General features: G+C 39.3%; 1 protein-coding gene across 4 annotated transcripts in view; it reads left to right on the top strand.

Annotated features, from left to right (window-relative positions):
* The window catches only part of anxa6 (annexin A6), a 70,447-nt gene that overhangs the window by 2,214 nt on the left and 48,671 nt on the right, over positions 1–19,562 (top strand). For 2 of the 4 annotated variants that reach the window (XM_037543027.1, XM_037543026.1), the window contains exons 2-12: positions 228–284; positions 5,905–5,989; positions 6,828–6,922; positions 8,552–8,665; positions 10,226–10,231; positions 14,025–14,115; positions 14,219–14,298; positions 16,546–16,602; positions 17,053–17,146; positions 18,322–18,417; positions 19,396–19,454. In XM_037543027.1, coding sequence (XP_037398924.1) covers positions 276–284; positions 5,905–5,989; positions 6,828–6,922; positions 8,552–8,665; positions 10,226–10,231; positions 14,025–14,115; positions 14,219–14,298; positions 16,546–16,602; positions 17,053–17,146; positions 18,322–18,417; positions 19,396–19,454 — 786 coding nt within the window. In that variant the 5' untranslated portion in view covers positions 228–275. The remainder of the gene's footprint in view (positions 1–227; positions 285–5,904; positions 5,990–6,827; positions 6,923–8,551; positions 8,666–10,225; positions 10,232–14,024; positions 14,116–14,218; positions 14,299–16,545; positions 16,603–17,052; positions 17,147–18,321; positions 18,418–19,395; positions 19,455–19,562) is intronic. The other 2 variants (XM_017687407.2, XM_017687406.2) reach the window with 1 other exon arrangement.

Raw genomic sequence — 19,562 nt, 5'->3', positions numbered from 1 at the left:
AGCTAGAAACATAAGGGCTTAACCTTTTAAATGGCCACAGCCCACCAGCAGGCCCAAAGTGTTATTTCAATCTTCCATATCCAGCTCAGCCAGTTTGCACTGAAGTCCCTGTAGTAATGGAGTAAAAGGGTGTGATAAGCCTGAGGTTTTAGAGGATTCATTGTATTGTAGTGAAACTGAGCGTCTAAAAACAGTTTCATCTTTTCATTCTCATCTTTTCATTTCAGACTCAGCTTTATTTCATCATTCCACTGATACCCTGCAACTGAGGAAACATGGGCAAGGTAAGCCTAAGCTCCTCTCATTTTCATGTACTTTTACATTTACAGCATCTAGCAGACGCTCTTATCCAGAGCGGCTTACAAAAGTGCTTTGTTGTTGATACTGTTAGAAGCCAAAGTCCATGTTAATACCTGAAGAAAAAGGAACAGAGTTAAACACAGCGCAGTGCAATACAATGAGAACTTAAGCCAGTGCTCATTTAAGTGCTGTATAGAGAGATGAGTCTGCAGGCTGCGTTTGACCATCGCAAGAGACTCTGCTGTTCGGACAGTCAGTGGGAGTTCGTTCCACCACCTGGGCACCACCTGGGCTCCGAAAAGTCTTGATGCTCGTCTTCCACGTGTCTTGAAGGATGGCGGGTGAAGCCGAGCTGCACTTGAAGCTCAAAGGGCTTGACGTACAGTTGGAGTTCTGGCCATTGCTATCAAGGAGGAGCTGGGCAACAGTGTTTTAAAACGGATGCATGGAGCTACAGGAAGCCAGTGAAGGGAGCTCAGCAGTGGGGTGACGTGACTGAACTTAGGACGATTGGAGACGAGCCAAGCTGCTGCATTCTGGATGAGCTGCAGAGGCTTGATGGTTCCATAGGAAGACCAGCCACGAGCGAGTGGCAGTAGTCAAGCCTTAAGATGACAAGACATTGAACGAGCACCTGGGTGGGCTCCTGAGTGAGAAAGGGTCGGATCCTCCGGATGTTGTACAGGAGAAACCTGTATGACCGAGTTAGGTTCGCGATATGAGCCGAGAACGATAACTGGCCATCTGAGACCTCTTGCATCTTCAGAGAACAATCAAAGAGCAAGATCATGATGAGGAGCTGGAGCTGCAGGGATGAACAGCAGCTCAGGGGGAAGTTCAGGTGGTGAGCTGCCACCCATGAAGAGATGTCAGTCAGACATGCCGAGATGCGACCTATGACACACACACACACACACACACACGTTGTTTTAAAGCATTTATTTTGGACATAAGAGTATTTTGCCATTTTATCATTAGAATGGATGCAAATAAAACTAAATACAGTAAAACGTAACAAGAATGTCTTATTTTCAAAAACACACTTTATATCTAGCTGGCCTGAAGTTCTGTTCCAGTTTTCTCCTGGACACAACTTGATCAGCCAAACCAGACATTGGAGGATAAGTACAGTTAACGCTGGGCTGCCATGAGGAAAGGTTTGGGATGGTTTAACAAGCACATTGACGTCACTGAGCTACATAACTGTATCACTATCATTTGTATTTATTCTAATATAGAGTTTTCTAAGCAAATAAATGCTGACTGAGCAGATAAACAGCTTTTTCAGGGTTTTACATTTCAGTTCAAAGTTCATTTAGCGAACAAAAGAAGCAGTATATATATTTCTGAGACCCTTCTCAGTCAAATCAATCAATAAAACCTTTGAAGAAAAGAAGATGTATAAAGAAATAATAAAGAAATAACAGCTCACATAAGAAACAGGCATACAATAGCAATATAACATATAAAGAAAACACATTAAAAAGAGCAACTGACGATGAAGGGCCTTGGGAGGAAAGGGTTGAGGACCCCGGCTTTAGGCTACATTTTACTGCATGAAAATAAGCTTTATAAGCATCGTGCTGTGGAGAGACTTGCTGCGTCAGTGCTTCACCCTGTGGAGTAGGAGAGAACGACGGGGCTGAGCGCTTATATGATGAACAGTGTCTGTGATAATGCGTTTATACAGCCCTGGGTGGACACACAGATTTGGACAAAGACCTTGTGTGGCTTTTTAAACTAATACGTCCTTGTTTATGGACTATTGTTGAATGTTGAATCCACAAAATGCGTTTCTTAGGATTGTCACAAGATTTTTATTTCTTTATGATTAACTGAATTAACACAACATTAACTGAATGTTCGGGTAGTTGCTATGATGTTGCTAGGATGTTGCTGTCGTATCCCAGGTGGTTGTTAAGGTGTTGCTAGAAAGTTGCTATGGTTCCCATGTGGTTGCTAAGGTGTTGCTAGGCCATTGTAGTGTTATCCTAAATGGTTGCTAAGGTGCTACTAGATTGCTAAGGTGTTGGTAGGAAGTTGCCATAGTATCCCAGGTGGTTGCTAAGATGTTGCTAGGATGTTGCTATGGTATCCCATGTGATTGCTAAGTTGTTGTTAGGTTGTTGCTATGGTATTCCAGGTGGTTGCTAAGGTTTTGCTAAGCCATTGCAATGATATCCCAGATGATTGCTGAAGTGGTGCTAGGCTGCTGTTATGGTATCCCAAGTGGTTGCTAAAGTGTGGCTAGAAAGTTGTGGTGGTATTCCAGGTGATTGCTAATGTGTTGCTAGGCGATTACTATTTTAATAAAGGTGGATGCAAAGGTGTTGCCATGCCATTGTTATATAATAATAATAATAATAATAATAATGATAATTATAATAATAATTTATTCCTTTTACTGCATTTCTGACCCTTTAAAAATGTTATATTTCTCTGTAGTGCTAATCCAAGTGAATCTAATACAAATTTCTACACTATAGAAATGTTTATGTGTCAGCAGATGTGTACATGGGAAGAATCGGGTATCGGCCCACAGTTTCAATATCGGTCCATCCCTAGTAGTTTTACAGTGTTTTTCATATCCAGGACATCCAGGCTACTCCAGGACATATGTAGTTTCTATTTTTTTTTCCAAGGCTTTCAACCACTTTATCTTCTCCTTGGAAACATGCACTTGGTGGGATGTTTGTTTGTCAAGTTGACTGTTGCTAAGGGGGCTGTTGCCAAGGGAGTTGAATCTCACAGCTGTCCCTTTGAGGAGTGGTCTCAGAAATGGGCCTTGACAGGAAAGTTCTGAGCATGACCAGAGGATTCTGGCTCTGTGCCACTGCAGCGATGCAGCCCAGCAGGGGGAGGAATTATGGGAAGATAGGGAGAGGAAGCAGAAACGCACAGTCATGTAGCATTATTGCTCACTCAGACACAAAACGTCTGCGTCGGTGAAATGGGTGAGTGATACCCCTGCAGGGTGAATGGAGCTGTAGGTGTAAGGTGAAACCTACACTGTCTCCAACATGCATGCACTGCGCCTGGCTGATGAAGCCACAGGGCAGCTGCAGACTTGGACAGGTGTCAGCTGTCCTCCCACTGTTCTCTGCTCATAGCTTCATAGGCCGTGCTAAATGTCCCCTTACACCCACTGGAGCTTTTACAGGCTGCAGGAGAAGCCAGGAGTGGCCTTTGTGGCCTCTCTCATTTTGGAAATGCACAGTTACACATATGTGGGAATTCACGCATATGTGTGGCTCAGAATAGCTGCTTTAGTTCAAGAGCCAACTGCAGAGATATGGTTCAGGTGGTTTGGAAGGTGTCCATGCACATCTGGTACTGTGAGGTTTAAGACTCTTAAACTGTCTGTATCTGGGTCCTCCCTCTGCTAACTACCCAACTTGCACATTATTATTATTATTATTATTATTATTATTGTAAGTAGTATTATAGGTAGTTACTAAATAATAACCTTAAACTGGTGGTTCAGGTCAATGTCAGATTGACACAAAATTGACTTACTATGTCAGAACGACGACTTATTTTCTCAAAATGTTGACTTAATATGTCTGATTAATGTCCTATTCTCTCAGTTATTCACTTACTATTTTGGAATAATACTTATTTTCTCAAAGATTGGTTTACTTTGTCAGAATAATGACTTTCTCAAATATTGGCTTACTGTGTCAGGATAACTGTTCAAAATACTTATTGACTCATGGCAAAATAATTATTTTTTGTGACTTATTTAAAATGATTTTCTCAGTATATTAACTTCCTGTGCCAACATAATGACTTAATATCTCACGATAATGACTTCTCTTCTGAAAATATTGATAGTTATGAAACGTATTTTATTATTTCAATGTACTATCTCAGAAAATCTATATTATTTTGATATAATGCATCAATATTTTGGTGCACTGCTGCCAGAAACAGAGAAAGAGGGAGGGAAAATGATAAGTGGCTTTTTCTTCTCTACCTGACGAGAATATTTTCCCTCAGTTAATCAGCCAAGACACGTTTGGAGTTTGTGGTTTGCTGCCATAACTCTGCATTAGGCTAATGTTGCTAACAAGTAGTGGACACATCTGAAAAGGATGTTTACGCCAGGCTGGTAATGGTTGTCACATGAGCCTGTCCCATTGTTTCTGTAAGAGAAACTGCTCATCTGGCTGCTACCCTAATGACATAGGATCTCATTACTAGGACAAATTGGTTTTTACATAGTATCTCATTATTGTTATATGGGATATAATTATAAGGTATTAATTTTTTATTATGAGATGTGGAGTTTTTGTGCAAAAACTGAAGGCGGATCCCAAATCGCAAAATGTAGGAAACATCTCACCACAATCTGAAAATGATCATTTTACACTGAAAATGGGCTAATTGAAATTCAAAATGTACACTATATTTCCAAAAGTTTTCACTCACCCATCAAAATCATTGAATTCAGGTGTTCCCATCACTTCCATGGCCACAGGTGTGTAAAGCCGAGCCCCTAGGCCTGCAGACTGCTTCTACAGACATTAGTGAAAGAATGGGTCGCTCTCAGGAGCTCAGTGAATTCCAGCGTGGTACCGTGATCGGACGCCACCTGTGGAACAAGTCCAGTCGTGAAATTTCCTCACTACTAAATATTCCACAGTCAACTGTCAGTGGGATTATAACAAAGTGGAAGCAATTGGGAACGACAGTAACTCAGCCACAAAGTGGTCGGCCACGTAAAATGACAGGGCGGTCAGCGGATGCTGAGGGGCATAGTGCGCAGAGGTCACCAACTTTCTGCAGAGTGAATCGCTAAAGACCTCCAAACTTCATGTGGCCTTCAGATCAGCTCAAGAACAGCATAGAGAGCTTCATGGAATGGGTTTCCATGGCCGAGCAGCTGCATCCAAGCCTTACATCACCAAGCGCAATGTAAAGGGTGGAATGCAGTGGTATAAAGAGCAGCTACTGGACTCTAGAGCAGTGGAGACGTGTTCTCTGGAGTGACCAATCACGCTTCTCCGTCTGACAATCTGATGGATGAGTCTGGGTTTGGCGGTTGCTTAAAGCTTCAGCACCAAGAGATTTTGGACAATTTCATGCTCCCAACTTTGTGGGAACAGTTTGGGGACGGCCCCTTCCTGTTCCAACATGACTGCACACCAGTGGTCCATAAAGACACGGATGAGCGAGTTTGGTGAGGAAGAACCTGAAGGGCCAAATGAGTGAATATTTGCAAAAAACAATAAAGTTTATCGGTTTGAACATTAAATATCTTGTCTTTGTAGTGTATTCAGTTGAATATAAGTTGAAAAGGATTTGCAAATCATTGTATTCTGTTTTTATTCATGTTTTACACAACGTACCAACTTCATTGGAATTGGGGTTGTATATATTTTTTTTTGCTCCATTCACATCTATTTCCTTAGGGTTCACTTGCAGGTGCCCTCCAGCATTTTGCAGTCAGGTTTTTTGATATAATGGGGCTAAGAGAAAGAGACAAAGCTCCCATTTAACTGGCTCTGGTAAAAAACAATGCCAGTGAATTAACTCCGTTCTCTCATCTCTCAGGGTCTCTCAGTTCTCATCAATCTGTCTGTTCTTCCGTATCTGTTTCAGGGATTCAGAGGCACCGTCACAGATCACCCTAATTTTGACGCTAACAGTGATGCTGAAGCCCTCTACAATGCCATGAAAGGCTTTGGTGAGTCGCTGCTTTTCAGTCCACAGGCATTTCAGAAGTCACCTGACTGAACAGTGTCCTCTGGACTGGATTAAGCGAGAGTTGTTTAAGAGGAGCCTGGCCTCTTCCTATTTCACACATTATATCAAAAACAGAACTGCTAAACAGCAAAGGGCGCCTCAGAGCGAGTCCTCAATGAATGGGGGTCTATGGAGCTCAATGGCTGAAAACGAAAAGTTAAAATAGTTTCTGATCGCTTATACAGAACTTTCCTTTAATTTTTGAAAAAAGAAGGATGTATTTCACTAAAAAGTGAGGAAAACTGACCTGTATGTTTCCTTTTTTTCTACAGATAACGGGTTTTGGGCAGCAGAATGCTGCTACTGAGTATTGATTGGTTGGCAAGCAGGGCAGCTCATTTGCTGTTTGCGCTCACAGACATCATGAACTCCCATAACTTGAGTTTAAAAGCTCTTAAAAATAGAACAGTGGTGTTAAAATGTTTTCTACTGTTCTGTTTCAGGAAATTATTGCATTCTTTTACATTAAAAATGTTTAAGCATTTATAAACTATGATTTTGCGCAAATGCTCCAGATCTTCCCATTCATTTTGGACTCACTCGGGAGCGCCCTCTAGTGTTTGAGAAAACCAGAAGACATTACAGAGTGGAAATTCTCCTCTCGACAAGTTCTCTGATTAAGTACCTGGTGTAGCTAACAAAATATCTTAATTTCAGGATTTACAGGCTAAATTCAGATTTGGTGACTATTGAAAAAAAGCCAAACAGACTCATTATCACCTGAGCTAGAGATGAAGCTGGAAATGTGAAGATGTGACATTTATATCTTTGTTCTTTAGGAAGTGACAAGGAAGCCATTTTGGACCTGGTCACCTCTAGAAACAACGCTCAGAGACAGGAGATCCGCTCTGCCTACAAATCCCTCTACGGGAAGGTACTGGAACGACTCTAGCAGACCGAAAGTCTCCCAGCTAATTTAAAACAACGTGATATTTTATTCATATGGCAACAAACCGTTAAAATTGCTTTTATTAAAGTACCTCCTGAAATCATGATGTAAAATAACAAACATGCGTCTATTTTAAATGAAAAACTGTTAAATATTTTAACAATAATTGTGAAATATAGTTGTATTATTGTTATGAGCACACATAGAAGAGCCCCTAAACCTCATCACTCATTACGCATGTGAAGATTTATGAATATGTACGTTTATGCAAATTGAGAACACCCCCTTGTGCTAACGTAAACGTAGCTTAAACTAACACGGTCAAAAAACAGGGTTAACTGCTCAGTTTTAAGTCTTTATTCTCTACTTTTGCCGCAGTGCAGCATCAGTGAGCTTGAATTGCAGGTGGTTTAGTCTCCTTGCTCCGCTAACGTTAGCCTCTTTTGCTAACAGGGGTGTAAATCCTACTCTTGCTTTAGTTTAATGTCAATGAGCCAGAATTGCTGGTGGTTTAGCTTTTTCCTAAGCTAACGCTAGCCTCTGGATATGAATTAAGAGCACCGTAACAGCGTCTCACCCAGCAACAGGCTTGTTTTTGAGTCTTTGTCCTCTGAATGAGCCTCAGTGAGGCGTTAGTGGGCTGTAACCTGTGCTGGGCTGGGCTGTAGCATGCTAACCGAAGTTGTAGCATGCTATTAGAACAGCTCTACACCACAGTTGACCGTTTTTTAGATAGATGGTGTATAAATTTGACACTGTCGTGATTTAAAATGCCAGCATCATTCATCATTGTACCTCACAGCTTACAGCCCAGTCCAAATATTGAGAATAAGTTAGCCACATTAGCGCAGACATGCTCTGTAGCTCTTATTAGCATATTAGTGAATTATTGACTAATTATTAATTCCACAAACCCCTTCTCCCAGATGTACTAATGCCTGTGCTTTCATTGGAAAAATGTGAACTATGTGCTATAATAGATTTAATACACGTGTCGCTGATACGGAAACCTCGTATCTCCAAAGTGGTAACTTTACAGGAGAAGGAAAAAATGTACTGTACTTCTAATTCAAGTCAATGAAAGCAGACATTTTTCAGAGTAATTTTAGTCCATTTCTTTTGGTCCGTTCCTCATGCAATTTACAGCCAATGTAAAGGACACTAGGTATTTTCAAATTATGTAAAAAACTGAAAAATGCCAAAAATGTTTTTATTCCGACAACAGCAATATATAACTGTAATATGCCATCCAAGAGGAGGCAACCATTTAAAAAACACATTTTTGAGTTCAGGGCATATTTAATGGCTGATCAAATTGCTGAAAAAAGAAAAAACAGAATACCATCGTGTCTGTCTGGTGCTGCTTTATCTGGACACCCTACATAGTCATGCTGGTTGACCAGCATACCAGCATCCAAAATACATGTTGGTTTTGCTGGTGACCAGCCATTCTGGTCTGTCTCATGCACTCTTCACATTAACCTTCTCTTTTTTCCATGTTTTATAGCGTACAGTTGGCTTCCCTTAGTGCAGTTTGAGATTAGAAGAGTTCTACGTGAGGTTCATGTGAAAATGATTTGTTTATTGCTTATTGATGAACTTTGTTGTCTTCAGGATTTGATTGCCGACCTTAAGTATGAACTGACGGGCAAGTTTGAGCGTCTGATTGCCAGTTTAATGTTACCTCCTGCTTATCACGATGCCAAAGAAATCAAGGATGCTATCAAGGTAAGCGAGCGTCTAAAGCAAACAGGCCTACACGCCATACAGTCACTGCGGCCACTTCTCCGCAGGTTGGCAGTGCTTCAGCATGGTGCGCATGTCAGTGCTTGGCTCCTGATCATGTAGATGTGCTTTAGTTCAGATCGGTTATATTTCATTTCAGGTTTACATTTTTTTTGTGTTTGTGGATTAAGTCTGTTTCCTTTTTATGTAACAGATGCTGTGGGTAGATCCCCGACAGCTTCACTTAGCATTTCACATAGCATACATGGAGGTTTACTTCACTATTAGATGTGTTTTTCTTTTTTTTGCGTGTTTTTCCCATTTAACTAATTATTACACAAACAAATAAATCATTGCATGAACCTTTTGTACCGAAGTCCAGAGAGGCCAAAAGCTGTCAAATATAATTTTCTGGATCGTTATCTCGAGATAACAAGATAAGTAACTCATCATTTTTAGATAACAAGTTTGCTATCTTGAGGAAAAAAAGATAAGTAACTCATTATTTGAGGGTAACAATGTTGTTATCTTGAGATAACAAGATAAGTAACTCGTTATGTCTAGAGGACAAGATAAATGACTCTGTCTCAAAATAACTTTGTAATCTTGAGATCACAAGATAATTAAGATGTTATCTCAAGGTAACAACTTTTGTTATCTTAAGATATGGGGTAAGTGACTTGTTATTTCAAGATAACAATTTTGTTATCTTGAGATAACAAGATAAGTAACTCTTTATTTCAAGATAACAATTTTGTTGTCTTTAGAAAACAAGATAAGCAACTGATTATTTCAGGGTAATAATGTTGTTATTTTAAGATAAGTAACTTGTTATTTCTAGATGACAAGATAAATGATTTGTTATCTCAAAATAACAACTTTGTTATCTTGAGATCACAAAATAACGAACACATCTCAAATTTTGGAGAATTGTAGCTACCTCATGGCCTCTATGGACCTCCATACTTTTGTGACTGTAGTGTGAATTTATTTTAATTTAATTTGAAACTGTAGCATGAATTTAATTACACTACACATTTCCGTTCAGTCAAATATAGTAGAGTCAGCGTATACAGACTTTACCACCATCAATGCAAATAATATAAAACCGTTTGCGTAATATAAAAGGTTTGCGCACCCTGGACAAATCGGTCATTTTCTTAGTGAATCAAACTTAACACATCCTCTAAAGAGAACACGTTTCTGCATGTTTTAATACACAGCTACTGTTTATTTACAAAATTGACCATTAAACGTAAAACGTGGCCTGTGCAAAAGTTATGGCACATTTTAAATTGTATTATTTCCGAGCAAATAAATAGAAATTGTGTAGTAAAATTTAAGTGTGTTCTCTGTACAGGGTGTGTTTACATCTTTTCACTTAGATAATTCCACCAAACATTTGACATTCGACCAGGGGTACGACTTTTCAGTTTTTGAGTCAAAGGAATCTCTGGGTTTCTTTAATTGCGACTGTATTCATTTTTATCTCACTGATTATCTGAGTGTGTTCTCTCACTGACTGCTTTCTCTGTGTATCTGCTCCGTTAATGCTGGCATTAGAGCGCGGTAAGTGACTTTGCTTCATCAGGTGGTGAAGATATGAGGCCAGGCTCTCTCTAGCCTCTTTAGGGAGCGTCAACCTTTTCATATATTCACTGTTTCTTTGAAGAATCACAGGTAAAAGCTGTTTGAGGTGATTTGGTGCAGAATTAGAAAAGACCTACATTTTTTTACTGAAACTGTATGGACTCCAGTGGAAACTCTCAGTGGAAAATGTTATAGATGATTATAGACCAGTGGCTATGGACCATGCAAGTAATGTCTGAAAGTGACATACAGTGCACTCCATTAGTAACTGGACAGTGGCAGTTTTGTATTTTGGGCTTTGGAATGAAACAAAGACTAAAATGTTGAAAGTGCAGAGTCTCAGCATTAGTTTGAGGCTGCATACATCAATTTGGGTGAACTATTTCAGAGTCACCACAGTTTTATACAAGTCCCATACCCCCCCCCCACCCCCGCCACACACACACATTTCAGGGGCCAGTAGTAATTGGACAAATGACATGCCCTTAATTAGAATTGCTAGTTGCTGCTTTGTGTCTCTAGTGATAAAAGCCTAAGTTACCCCCCCCAACACACACACACACACACACACACACACATTTCAGGGGCCAGTAGTAATTGGACAAATGACATGCCCTTAATTAGAATTGCTAGTTGCTGCTTTGTGTCTCTAGTGATAAAAGCCTAAGTTACAGCCTGGCTGTCTTTCCTGGTGTTGCTCCAGGCCTGCATTGCAACCATTTTCAGTTCCTGCTTGTTAATTACGTTCAGTCTGGTCTTCAGTGAATCACTGCTCAGCAGGATTTAGTGCGATTAACCTGATCATTTTGAATGGCAGATAGAATCAGTACCACCTAACCACTTCTCTTAGCGCTTCACAAATCATAACGAGAGTTTTTTTTTCTCAGTGTAATAATCCTTAATCATTTCCATGGTTTCTTCTCTGTAGTTTCCCCCTGAGGATAAAACTTCATTTCTCTTTTCTCTCTATCTGAGTTCTTCTTTTGTTCCTGATGATCATGTTAGTTGCTTTTATAGTGTACTTTAGGTCATTGCCCTGCTGCAACACAAAGCACTGTGAACTGAGATTTGAAGCATTTGATTGGATGTTTCATCATTTTTTTCTTGAGTTGTACCAGTGGTGTGGCCTCTGGTGCAACCCTCTGGGCTCCTGCTGTTTTTCCTTTCTTTATGGTTCTTTTTGACAGTAGTTCTCAGTAGTTTAGCACTTTTGACACACTGGGGGCAGGCACTAATTACCGACACTCTACTGACAATTTGTGCTGGTAGGGGCGGCCAATCGTGTTATGTATTAAGAACATCTAGGCAAATGATCACAGACACATCCTAACTGCTAACATATGAGAAGAGCAGTGTAATTATGTGCATGTTTGTGCCAAGTAGGAGAAAAATACACTCTTTATTCGTCTGTTTCCGGTACAAACTGATTCATTAGCTCAAAAAAATAACTTCTTTTCTCAGTATTTTGACATAGTGGGTCAGAATAATGACCAGAAAAATATATATTGTAATTCAGCAAGATTCATTTTATGTTACTTTATTATTATGATTATGTCTACATTATGAGTAATTATTTTCAGAAAATAATGGAAATTTAAGTAACTACCTTTCTGAAACTTTAAGTAACTGTGACGGGGAGCGAGGAGGCGGACGCATGTGCTGAGATAAACGAGATTGATTAAGGACAAATCCAAAATCAGGGTCGAGACAGTCCAGTCCATAAGTAACTACGTTTCTGAAAATTTAAGTAACTACGTTTCTGAAAATTTAAGTAACTACGTTTCTGAAAATGTAAGTAACTACGTTTCTGAAAATTTAAGTAACTACGTTTCTGAAAATTTAAGTAACTACGTTTCTGAAAATGTAAGTAACTACGTTTCTGAAAATTTAAGTAACTACGTTTCTGAAAATGTAAGTAACTAACTTTCTGAAAATTTAAGTAATTAACTTTCTGAAAATTTAAGTAACTACGTTTCTGAAAATTTAAGTAACTACCTTTCTGAAAATTTAAGTAACTACGTTTCTGACAATTTAAGTAACTAACTTTCTGAAAATGTAAGTAACAAACTGCATGGCAATGTTTTTGGGCTGTTCAAAAATATACAAATGTGTTTTAAAAACTCTATTTTCTCTCTGAGCGCAAACAACTTTCTTGTCAGACATTAATCAGATTTACTACAGGTCTGCACCATCACAAACTCCATTCATTTTTTTGACTGTATCTCTGATTGGTCTGTTTTTCATCATGATGGTCTGCTGTATTTCTACAGACACTTCTATGGTCCTCATGTTGAAAGGCAACAGTACTAGAGTCCAGATGCCACATCTGGAATCATCTCTAGCTCTTTGGTTAGCCCCTTTTCACAAACTAACGATGCAGCATGCAGCTGGCCAAGGACAACTGAGTAGGGAATAGTCCAGCTACTTATGGTTCCCTGAAATGGGAGACAGTGCAGTGATGAACTGTGACTACGCTCTCAGAAATAAAGGTACTGCAGTGTGACTGGGGCAGTATCCCCCTTCTCACTGCGGTGGAACCCTCAAGGGTACATCTCAGTACCTTTAGTCAGGGAACATAACTGAACCATAATCCAGTCCACACCCCGCCTCGCCTCCAGGCTTTTATTCTACTGTTCTGTTTTAAAACATGAGATTATGAAAAGGTACAAATACAAACTTTTCACCTATAAAAACTGATTTAAGGTTCACAATCAGACCTTAAAACCACTGCTGGAGCTTTGAGGGAACATTTGCACTGTTTGTCCCTTGATGAAAAAATGTACCTGCACAGAACCTTTATTTCTAGAGCTTATGAGCATTGTTTGACCTTAGGTTTAACAGACATTTGAAAAGGAGATTCCATATGTTTTATTTGAAACTTGCATCACACATTGTCATATAGTTTATCTTGTATCCTTTATGTACCCTGTTTTTCCTTGCAGTCTTACAGTGACTATTTCAGTAAAGAGCTCTGGCATTGAGCTGCTGCTGTTTTCCATTTCTAACAACTGGTGGAAACTTGGTTAGCCTATGACTTGTATTCACAGTCAGTGATGTATCTAGAACTTCCAGAAGGCCCAGAGTCATGGTTTTGTTTTTCATGAAACTGGTTCCACTGATTGTAAAATGTGAATGATTTCACTCTCAGTTCTGTCAGAAGTTTAGGTCTTCTCTTAAGCTCCTGAAGTCCTGACCAATGGGAGAGCTTGCTTGGCTGTATCTACCTCTATACTAGAGAGAAAAAATGCATTTTACTGTAATAATAAAACAGATTGATGACGATACTGTCAGATTTAAATCAAGTGAAAATAACAAACATTTATTTTTATTCATTCACCAAAATCACTAAGCTTTCTTTGAAGGCCTTGAAAACCCTGAGGGTCTCACACTGGTCTGGTTCACCCAGACACACTCAGATTAAAGCTGACTGCTACTCTCTGCAATTTTACATCGGTTGTCATTGATTCATTTCAAACCAAATGGGCTGAACTGCAGAACTAAAACACAAAGCCTCTTTAATCTGTGAAGGACTGAGGTGTATAGCATTGCATGATTTGCAAGGCAGCTCGTGCATCGCTGGTGACGATGCCTTCTAACAAGCTAGAACGCTTTCATTCAGCTGCATATGCCACACTGGACTGTTGTAGATTACACTGAGGTTCCCCAGGTGATACTGTAATGTCCTTACCTTCATACTGTATGGATCACAACAGAGAATCAAAATGTATGGTTTGTACTGACATGACATTTATTGTCTTAATCTTTTCTGCAGGGAGCTGGGACAGATGAGAAGTGCCTGATTGAAATACTCGCCTCAAGGACTAACGAACAAATCCACAGCCTAGTGGAGGCTTACAAAGATGGTGAGATCAGGCAAAAATAAAAGTTGTAATCAAACAAGAAACAGAAATCAGGTATTTGGGTCAGATATGATGCCTCACAGTTTATTATCATTTTCCTTCGTAGCTTACGGTAGAGATGTCGAGCAGGACGTTATAGGAGACACCTCAGGACACTTTAAGAAGATGCTGATTGTTTTGCTCCAGGTTGGTATCTGAATTGTCAACTATATGCCAATAATATTTGTTGTGGTTTTAGTACTTCTGAAGCTATTTCTTTAGATGTTTAGAGTTTACTTTCTCTACTTTACTCAGTCACTGTTGTGATCTGCTGCCGTAATATGTCATTTGATTTCTTTGCTGTAATAATTTAGTGAATCCTATTCATCCTGTTTCTTATTCCACGTTTCTGAAGTCAGTTTTACTCATTACTATAGCCATTTAAGTTGATTTTGTTGTCTTAAAAGCAGATGAAGACAGGAAATTGGAAAATGAAGTTGAAATTGAAATCTGTAATTATCCCATTCATGCTTGTATCATCTTCACTGTTTGCTTTTTCTTGTTTTGGTTTTTTTTTACTCTTTTTTGTCTTCAGAGGCAGCAATCTGTCCTGTACATAACAGATATGATGATGATGGTGCTTAGTATGCTCTATGATGAATTCAGTATTTTGTTTAGTTTTCAGATTATCTTATATTCTATGAAACACTGGAATTTGTTGAATTTGGAGGATGTCCTGTAATATATACTGAATTCTGGAGATTGTCCTGTAATATGTACTGAAATCTGGAGGTTGTCCTGTAATATGTACTGGATTCTGGAGATTGTCCTGTAATATGTACTGAAATCTGGAGGTTGTCCTGTAATGTGTACTGAATTCTGGAGGTTGTGCTGTAATATATACTGAATTCTGGAGGATGTGCTGTAATATATACTGAATTCTGGAGGTTGTCCTGTAATATATACTGAATTCTGGAGGATGTGCTGTAATATATACTGAATTCTGGAGGTTGTCCTGTAATATATACTGAATTCTGGAGGGTGTCCTGTAATATGTACTGAAATCTGGAGGTTGTGCTGTAATATATACTGAATTCTGGAGGGTGTCCTGTAATATGTACTGAAATCTGGAGGATGTGCTGTAATATATACTGAATTCTGGAGGTTGTCCTGTAATATATACTGAATTCTGGAGGGTGTCCTGTAATATGTACTGAAATCTGGAGGTTGTGCTGTAATATGTACTGAAATCTGGAGGTTGTCCTGTAATGTGTACTGAATTCTGGAGGTTGTCCTGTAATATATACTGAGTTCTGGAGGTTGTCCTGTAATATATACTGAATTCTGGAGGTTGTCCTGTAATATATACTGAATTCTGGAGGCTGTGCTGTAATATATACTGAATTCTGGAGGCTGTGCTGTAATATATACTGAATTCTGGAGTTTGTCCTGTAATATGTACTGAAATCTGGAGGTTGTCCTGTAATGTGTACTGAATTCTGGAGGTTGTCCTGTAATATATACTGAGTTCTGGAGGTTGTCCTGTAATATATACTGAATTCTGGAGGTTGTCCTGTAATATATACTGAATTCTGGAGGCTGTGCTGTAATATATACTGAATTCTGGAGGCTGTGCTGTAATATATACTGAGTTCTGCAGGTTGTCCTGTAATATATACTGAGTTCTGCAGGTTGTCCTGTAATATATACTGAATTCTGGAGGTTGTCCTGTAATATATACTGAATTCTGGAGGTTGTCCTGTAATATATACTGAGTTCTGCAGGTTGTCCTGTAATATATACTGAATTCTGGAGGTTGTCCTGTAATATATACTGAATTCTGGAGGTTGTCCTGTAATATATACTGAGTTCTGGAGGTTGTCCTGTAATATATACTGAGTTATGCAGGTTGTCCTGTAGTATATACTGAATTCTGGAGGTTGTCCTGTAATATATACTGAATTCTGGATGTTGTGCTGTAATATATACTGAATTCTGGAGTTTGACCTATAATATATGCTGAATTCTGGAGGCCGTCCTGTGATATATACTGAATTCTGGAGGTTGTGCTGTAATATATACTGAATTCTGGAGTTTGTCCTGTAATATATACTGAATTCTGGAGGTTTTCCTGTAATATATACTGAATTCTGGAGGTTGTGCTGTAATATATACTGAATTCTGGAGTTTGACCTATAATATATGCTGAATTCTGGAGGCCGTCCTGTGATATATACTGAATTCTGGAGGTTGTGCTGTAATATATACTGAATTCTGGAGTTTGTCCTATAATATATACTGAATTCTGGAGGCCGTCCTATGATATATACTGCATTCTGAGGTATGTCCTGTAGAGTATAATGAATTGTGTAGACACTGTAGGTGTCGGCACTGATGAGTGGTCGTAATTGTGTGCATGCCTGTTCATTCAGTGACTGTATGTTCGTTCCTCAGGGGACCAGAGAGGAGGATGGTGTGGTGCATGCAGATCTGGTGGAGGAGGATGCTCAGGTACGTAGTGGAGTGGTTGAGTTAGTGGAATTGGCGCAGTGCTAATTACTGCCATGTAACCATGAGATATAAATGATGTGTTAGCTACATTAGCATGGCGGATCTGGTGCAGAATAAAGAATCAAAGTTTGGACACAAAACACGTCTTGGCTAATCAACTACATTCTGGGCAGGGGGCGAAACTGTATATTAGATTTTTCACCAGTTTTTTCACTTATACATCATCGTCATTATCAGCAACATATTACTCTTTTGTACTGTATAGTATCAAATAGCTGATTCATTTAGTTTTCATTTCTTTGTACCAGTTGTTTGTTTTTTTACCTTGTAAATAGTTTATAAACTATTTATTAGTTTTATTAGTTTAATAAAATCTTTGTATAGTTTTTCAAAGTGTGTTTTTATGGTGTGTGTGTGTGTGTGTGTGTGTGTGTGTGTGTGTGCGCACAGGCTCTGTATGCTGCAGGTGAAGAACAGTGGGGGACGGATGAGGCGATCTTCATCATGCTCTTGGGCAACCGGAGCGTGACCCACCTGCAGCTGGGTACGAGAACCCCAGACTCACAATTACACTCGTGATTACACACGTACACCACTCCACACACACTCTAATACAGGCTTCACGGTCCCAATATGGACTACTCTAATGAACTGGAAAGTCAGATGCTTTTGCTTTGAGTGAGTCTACACCTTAATTATGCTTCGTTTATTAAAGCAAATGACTGAACATTTAATTTTGTCACTAGCAAAACAACCATAACACAACCAAAGCTACAATAATTCAGTAATGACTGTTTCTGTAGTAAAGGTTTTAGCTCATTTTAAGCAGAACTCAAAACCTCTAGCCAGTAAATGTCTAACTAACACAGCTTTGAACAGTTGCACACATACAAACATCATTTTATTTACAAAATCATTAAAACACAAACATGACAGAATTACGGAAATCGTAGATTGATTTCAGTAGATTGATGATTGATGAACATGATTCTCAATGTTCCACACTGATTTTCAGACTTTGGGACACATTCATTTCAAAACAGTGGGATCTAACTGCTCACCATGTGGCCGTGAGGGCCAGAGATGCAGAGATGCTCTACAGTGCAGGGGTGTGGCTAAAGAAGGCTCCAGCTATTGATTAAACCCTTATTAAACCCTATAGTTTCTCTTTTTTTGTGTGATTTTGAATATCGCTGTTGGAAGAAAACGTTGTGTCTCCATTTTTGGCATTTTTCAGTTTTTGACATTGAAAATGCCTCTTGTCCTTTACATTGTGTGTAAATTTCATGATGAATGGACCAAAAGAAACGAACCAGAATGGCTTGGAAAACAAGTGTGTGTGTGTGTGTGAAGGCAGATGGCCGAATACTTTTGGAAATATAGTGTATGTTTTTTGCTTCTCCTGTAAAGTTACCGTTTTGGAGATACAAGGTTTTCTTCTGACAACAGCGACATGCTTTTAGCACGCAAGAGTTTCCTTAATAGAACCTGTTCATCAGATTATTATACAACCAAACAACAAACAGCCACCTGCAGTGACTCGGTGTACTTTCACTTGTAGTAATGTTTTACCACGTGTGATTTTACTGTGACTCAATTCAGAAGTGTTGAACATTCTCCACCCCTGCTTGAAATGTGGCCCACACATAGAGACCATTAGAGTTTAAGGAGCCAAGGAGCAGAGCACTGAATCCTCGGTCTGTCTCTGGTGTTGTGCAGTTTTCGACGAGTATCAGAAGATTACAGAGAAGTCAATCGAGGACAGCATTAAGAGTGAGCTGTCGGGGGACTTTGAGAGGCTGATGCTCGCTGTTGGTAGGTCTCTGTTCCACACGTACACGCATGCACCAACACTTTATTGAATACAATCCAAGTTTATCTATTAATACAGTTGCACCAAACTCTCAAGGCAAGGCAGGGTAAGTTTATGTATATAGCACCTTTCAAACACTGCTGTCATTCAAAGTGCTTTACAAATGAGAACATTCAGAGTTAGAGCTGTCTAAAAAAATTTAAGTCAGCACAAACAGAAAAACCAATGTAAAAAACAAAAAGAAAACATGTTTAAAACTAATTTGAAATCAGTAAATTAAAAATCAACTTAGAAATTAAATTAGGATAGTGAAATTATTAAGAGTCAGATTCGGATAAAAAAAAAGCTAGTGTAGAAAATATAAATTAAATAAATTAAAGCTAGTTTAGAAAATATATATATTTAAAATTGCAGCTGTGGTGGTTTAAATGTACGAGGTAAAACACAGACTATGTGGCCAAAAGTATGTGGACACCCCCCTCTAATTATTGAATTCAGGTGTTTCAGCCACACCCATTGCCAACAGATGTGCAAAATCAAGCACATAGCTTTGCAGTCTCGCTGGCAGTATAATGGGTCATACTGCGCCGTCTTAGGATGCCACCTCTGCCATAAGTCAGTTTGTGTCCTGCTAGATCTGCCTCAGACAACTGTAAGTGCTATTAAGGTGAAATGGAAGCATCTAGGAGCAACAACAGCTCAGTAGTAGACCACACAAACTCACAGAGCAGGTCTGCTGAGTGCTGAAGAGCGTAAAACGTTACATTTCCTCGGTTGTATCCCTTACTGCATATTAATGCCCATGGTTTTGTAATGTCCAACAAGCTCACATAAGTGTGAGGGTCAGATGTCCACATACATTTGGCATATAGTGAATACGGCAAGTGTTAGTCATGTTTTCGTAGATGCAGAGCATCAGGGATCTGGTTTCGAGGGCTGATAAGAGCTGGGCTGATATGAACTGTTTATGTTTCCTTCAGTGCAGTGTATCAGAAGTCGCGCCATGTTCTTCGCCAGGCGTCTCTACAAGTCCATGAAGGTAATCAGCGCCAGCCACTTGAGGCTTAATCATGACCGTATGTGTTTTTGTGAGTGTATGTGTTAAAGGTCGGCGGAAAAACGGTCCAACTTTATAGTAAGTGTCTCT

The sequence above is a fragment of the Pygocentrus nattereri genome, chromosome 11 (assembly GCF_015220715.1).
Source record: "Pygocentrus nattereri isolate fPygNat1 chromosome 11, fPygNat1.pri, whole genome shotgun sequence".
NCBI classification, from domain to species: Eukaryota; Metazoa; Chordata; class Actinopteri; order Characiformes; family Serrasalmidae; genus Pygocentrus; species Pygocentrus nattereri.
This window is presented reverse-complemented; position numbering and strand designations above follow the sequence as displayed.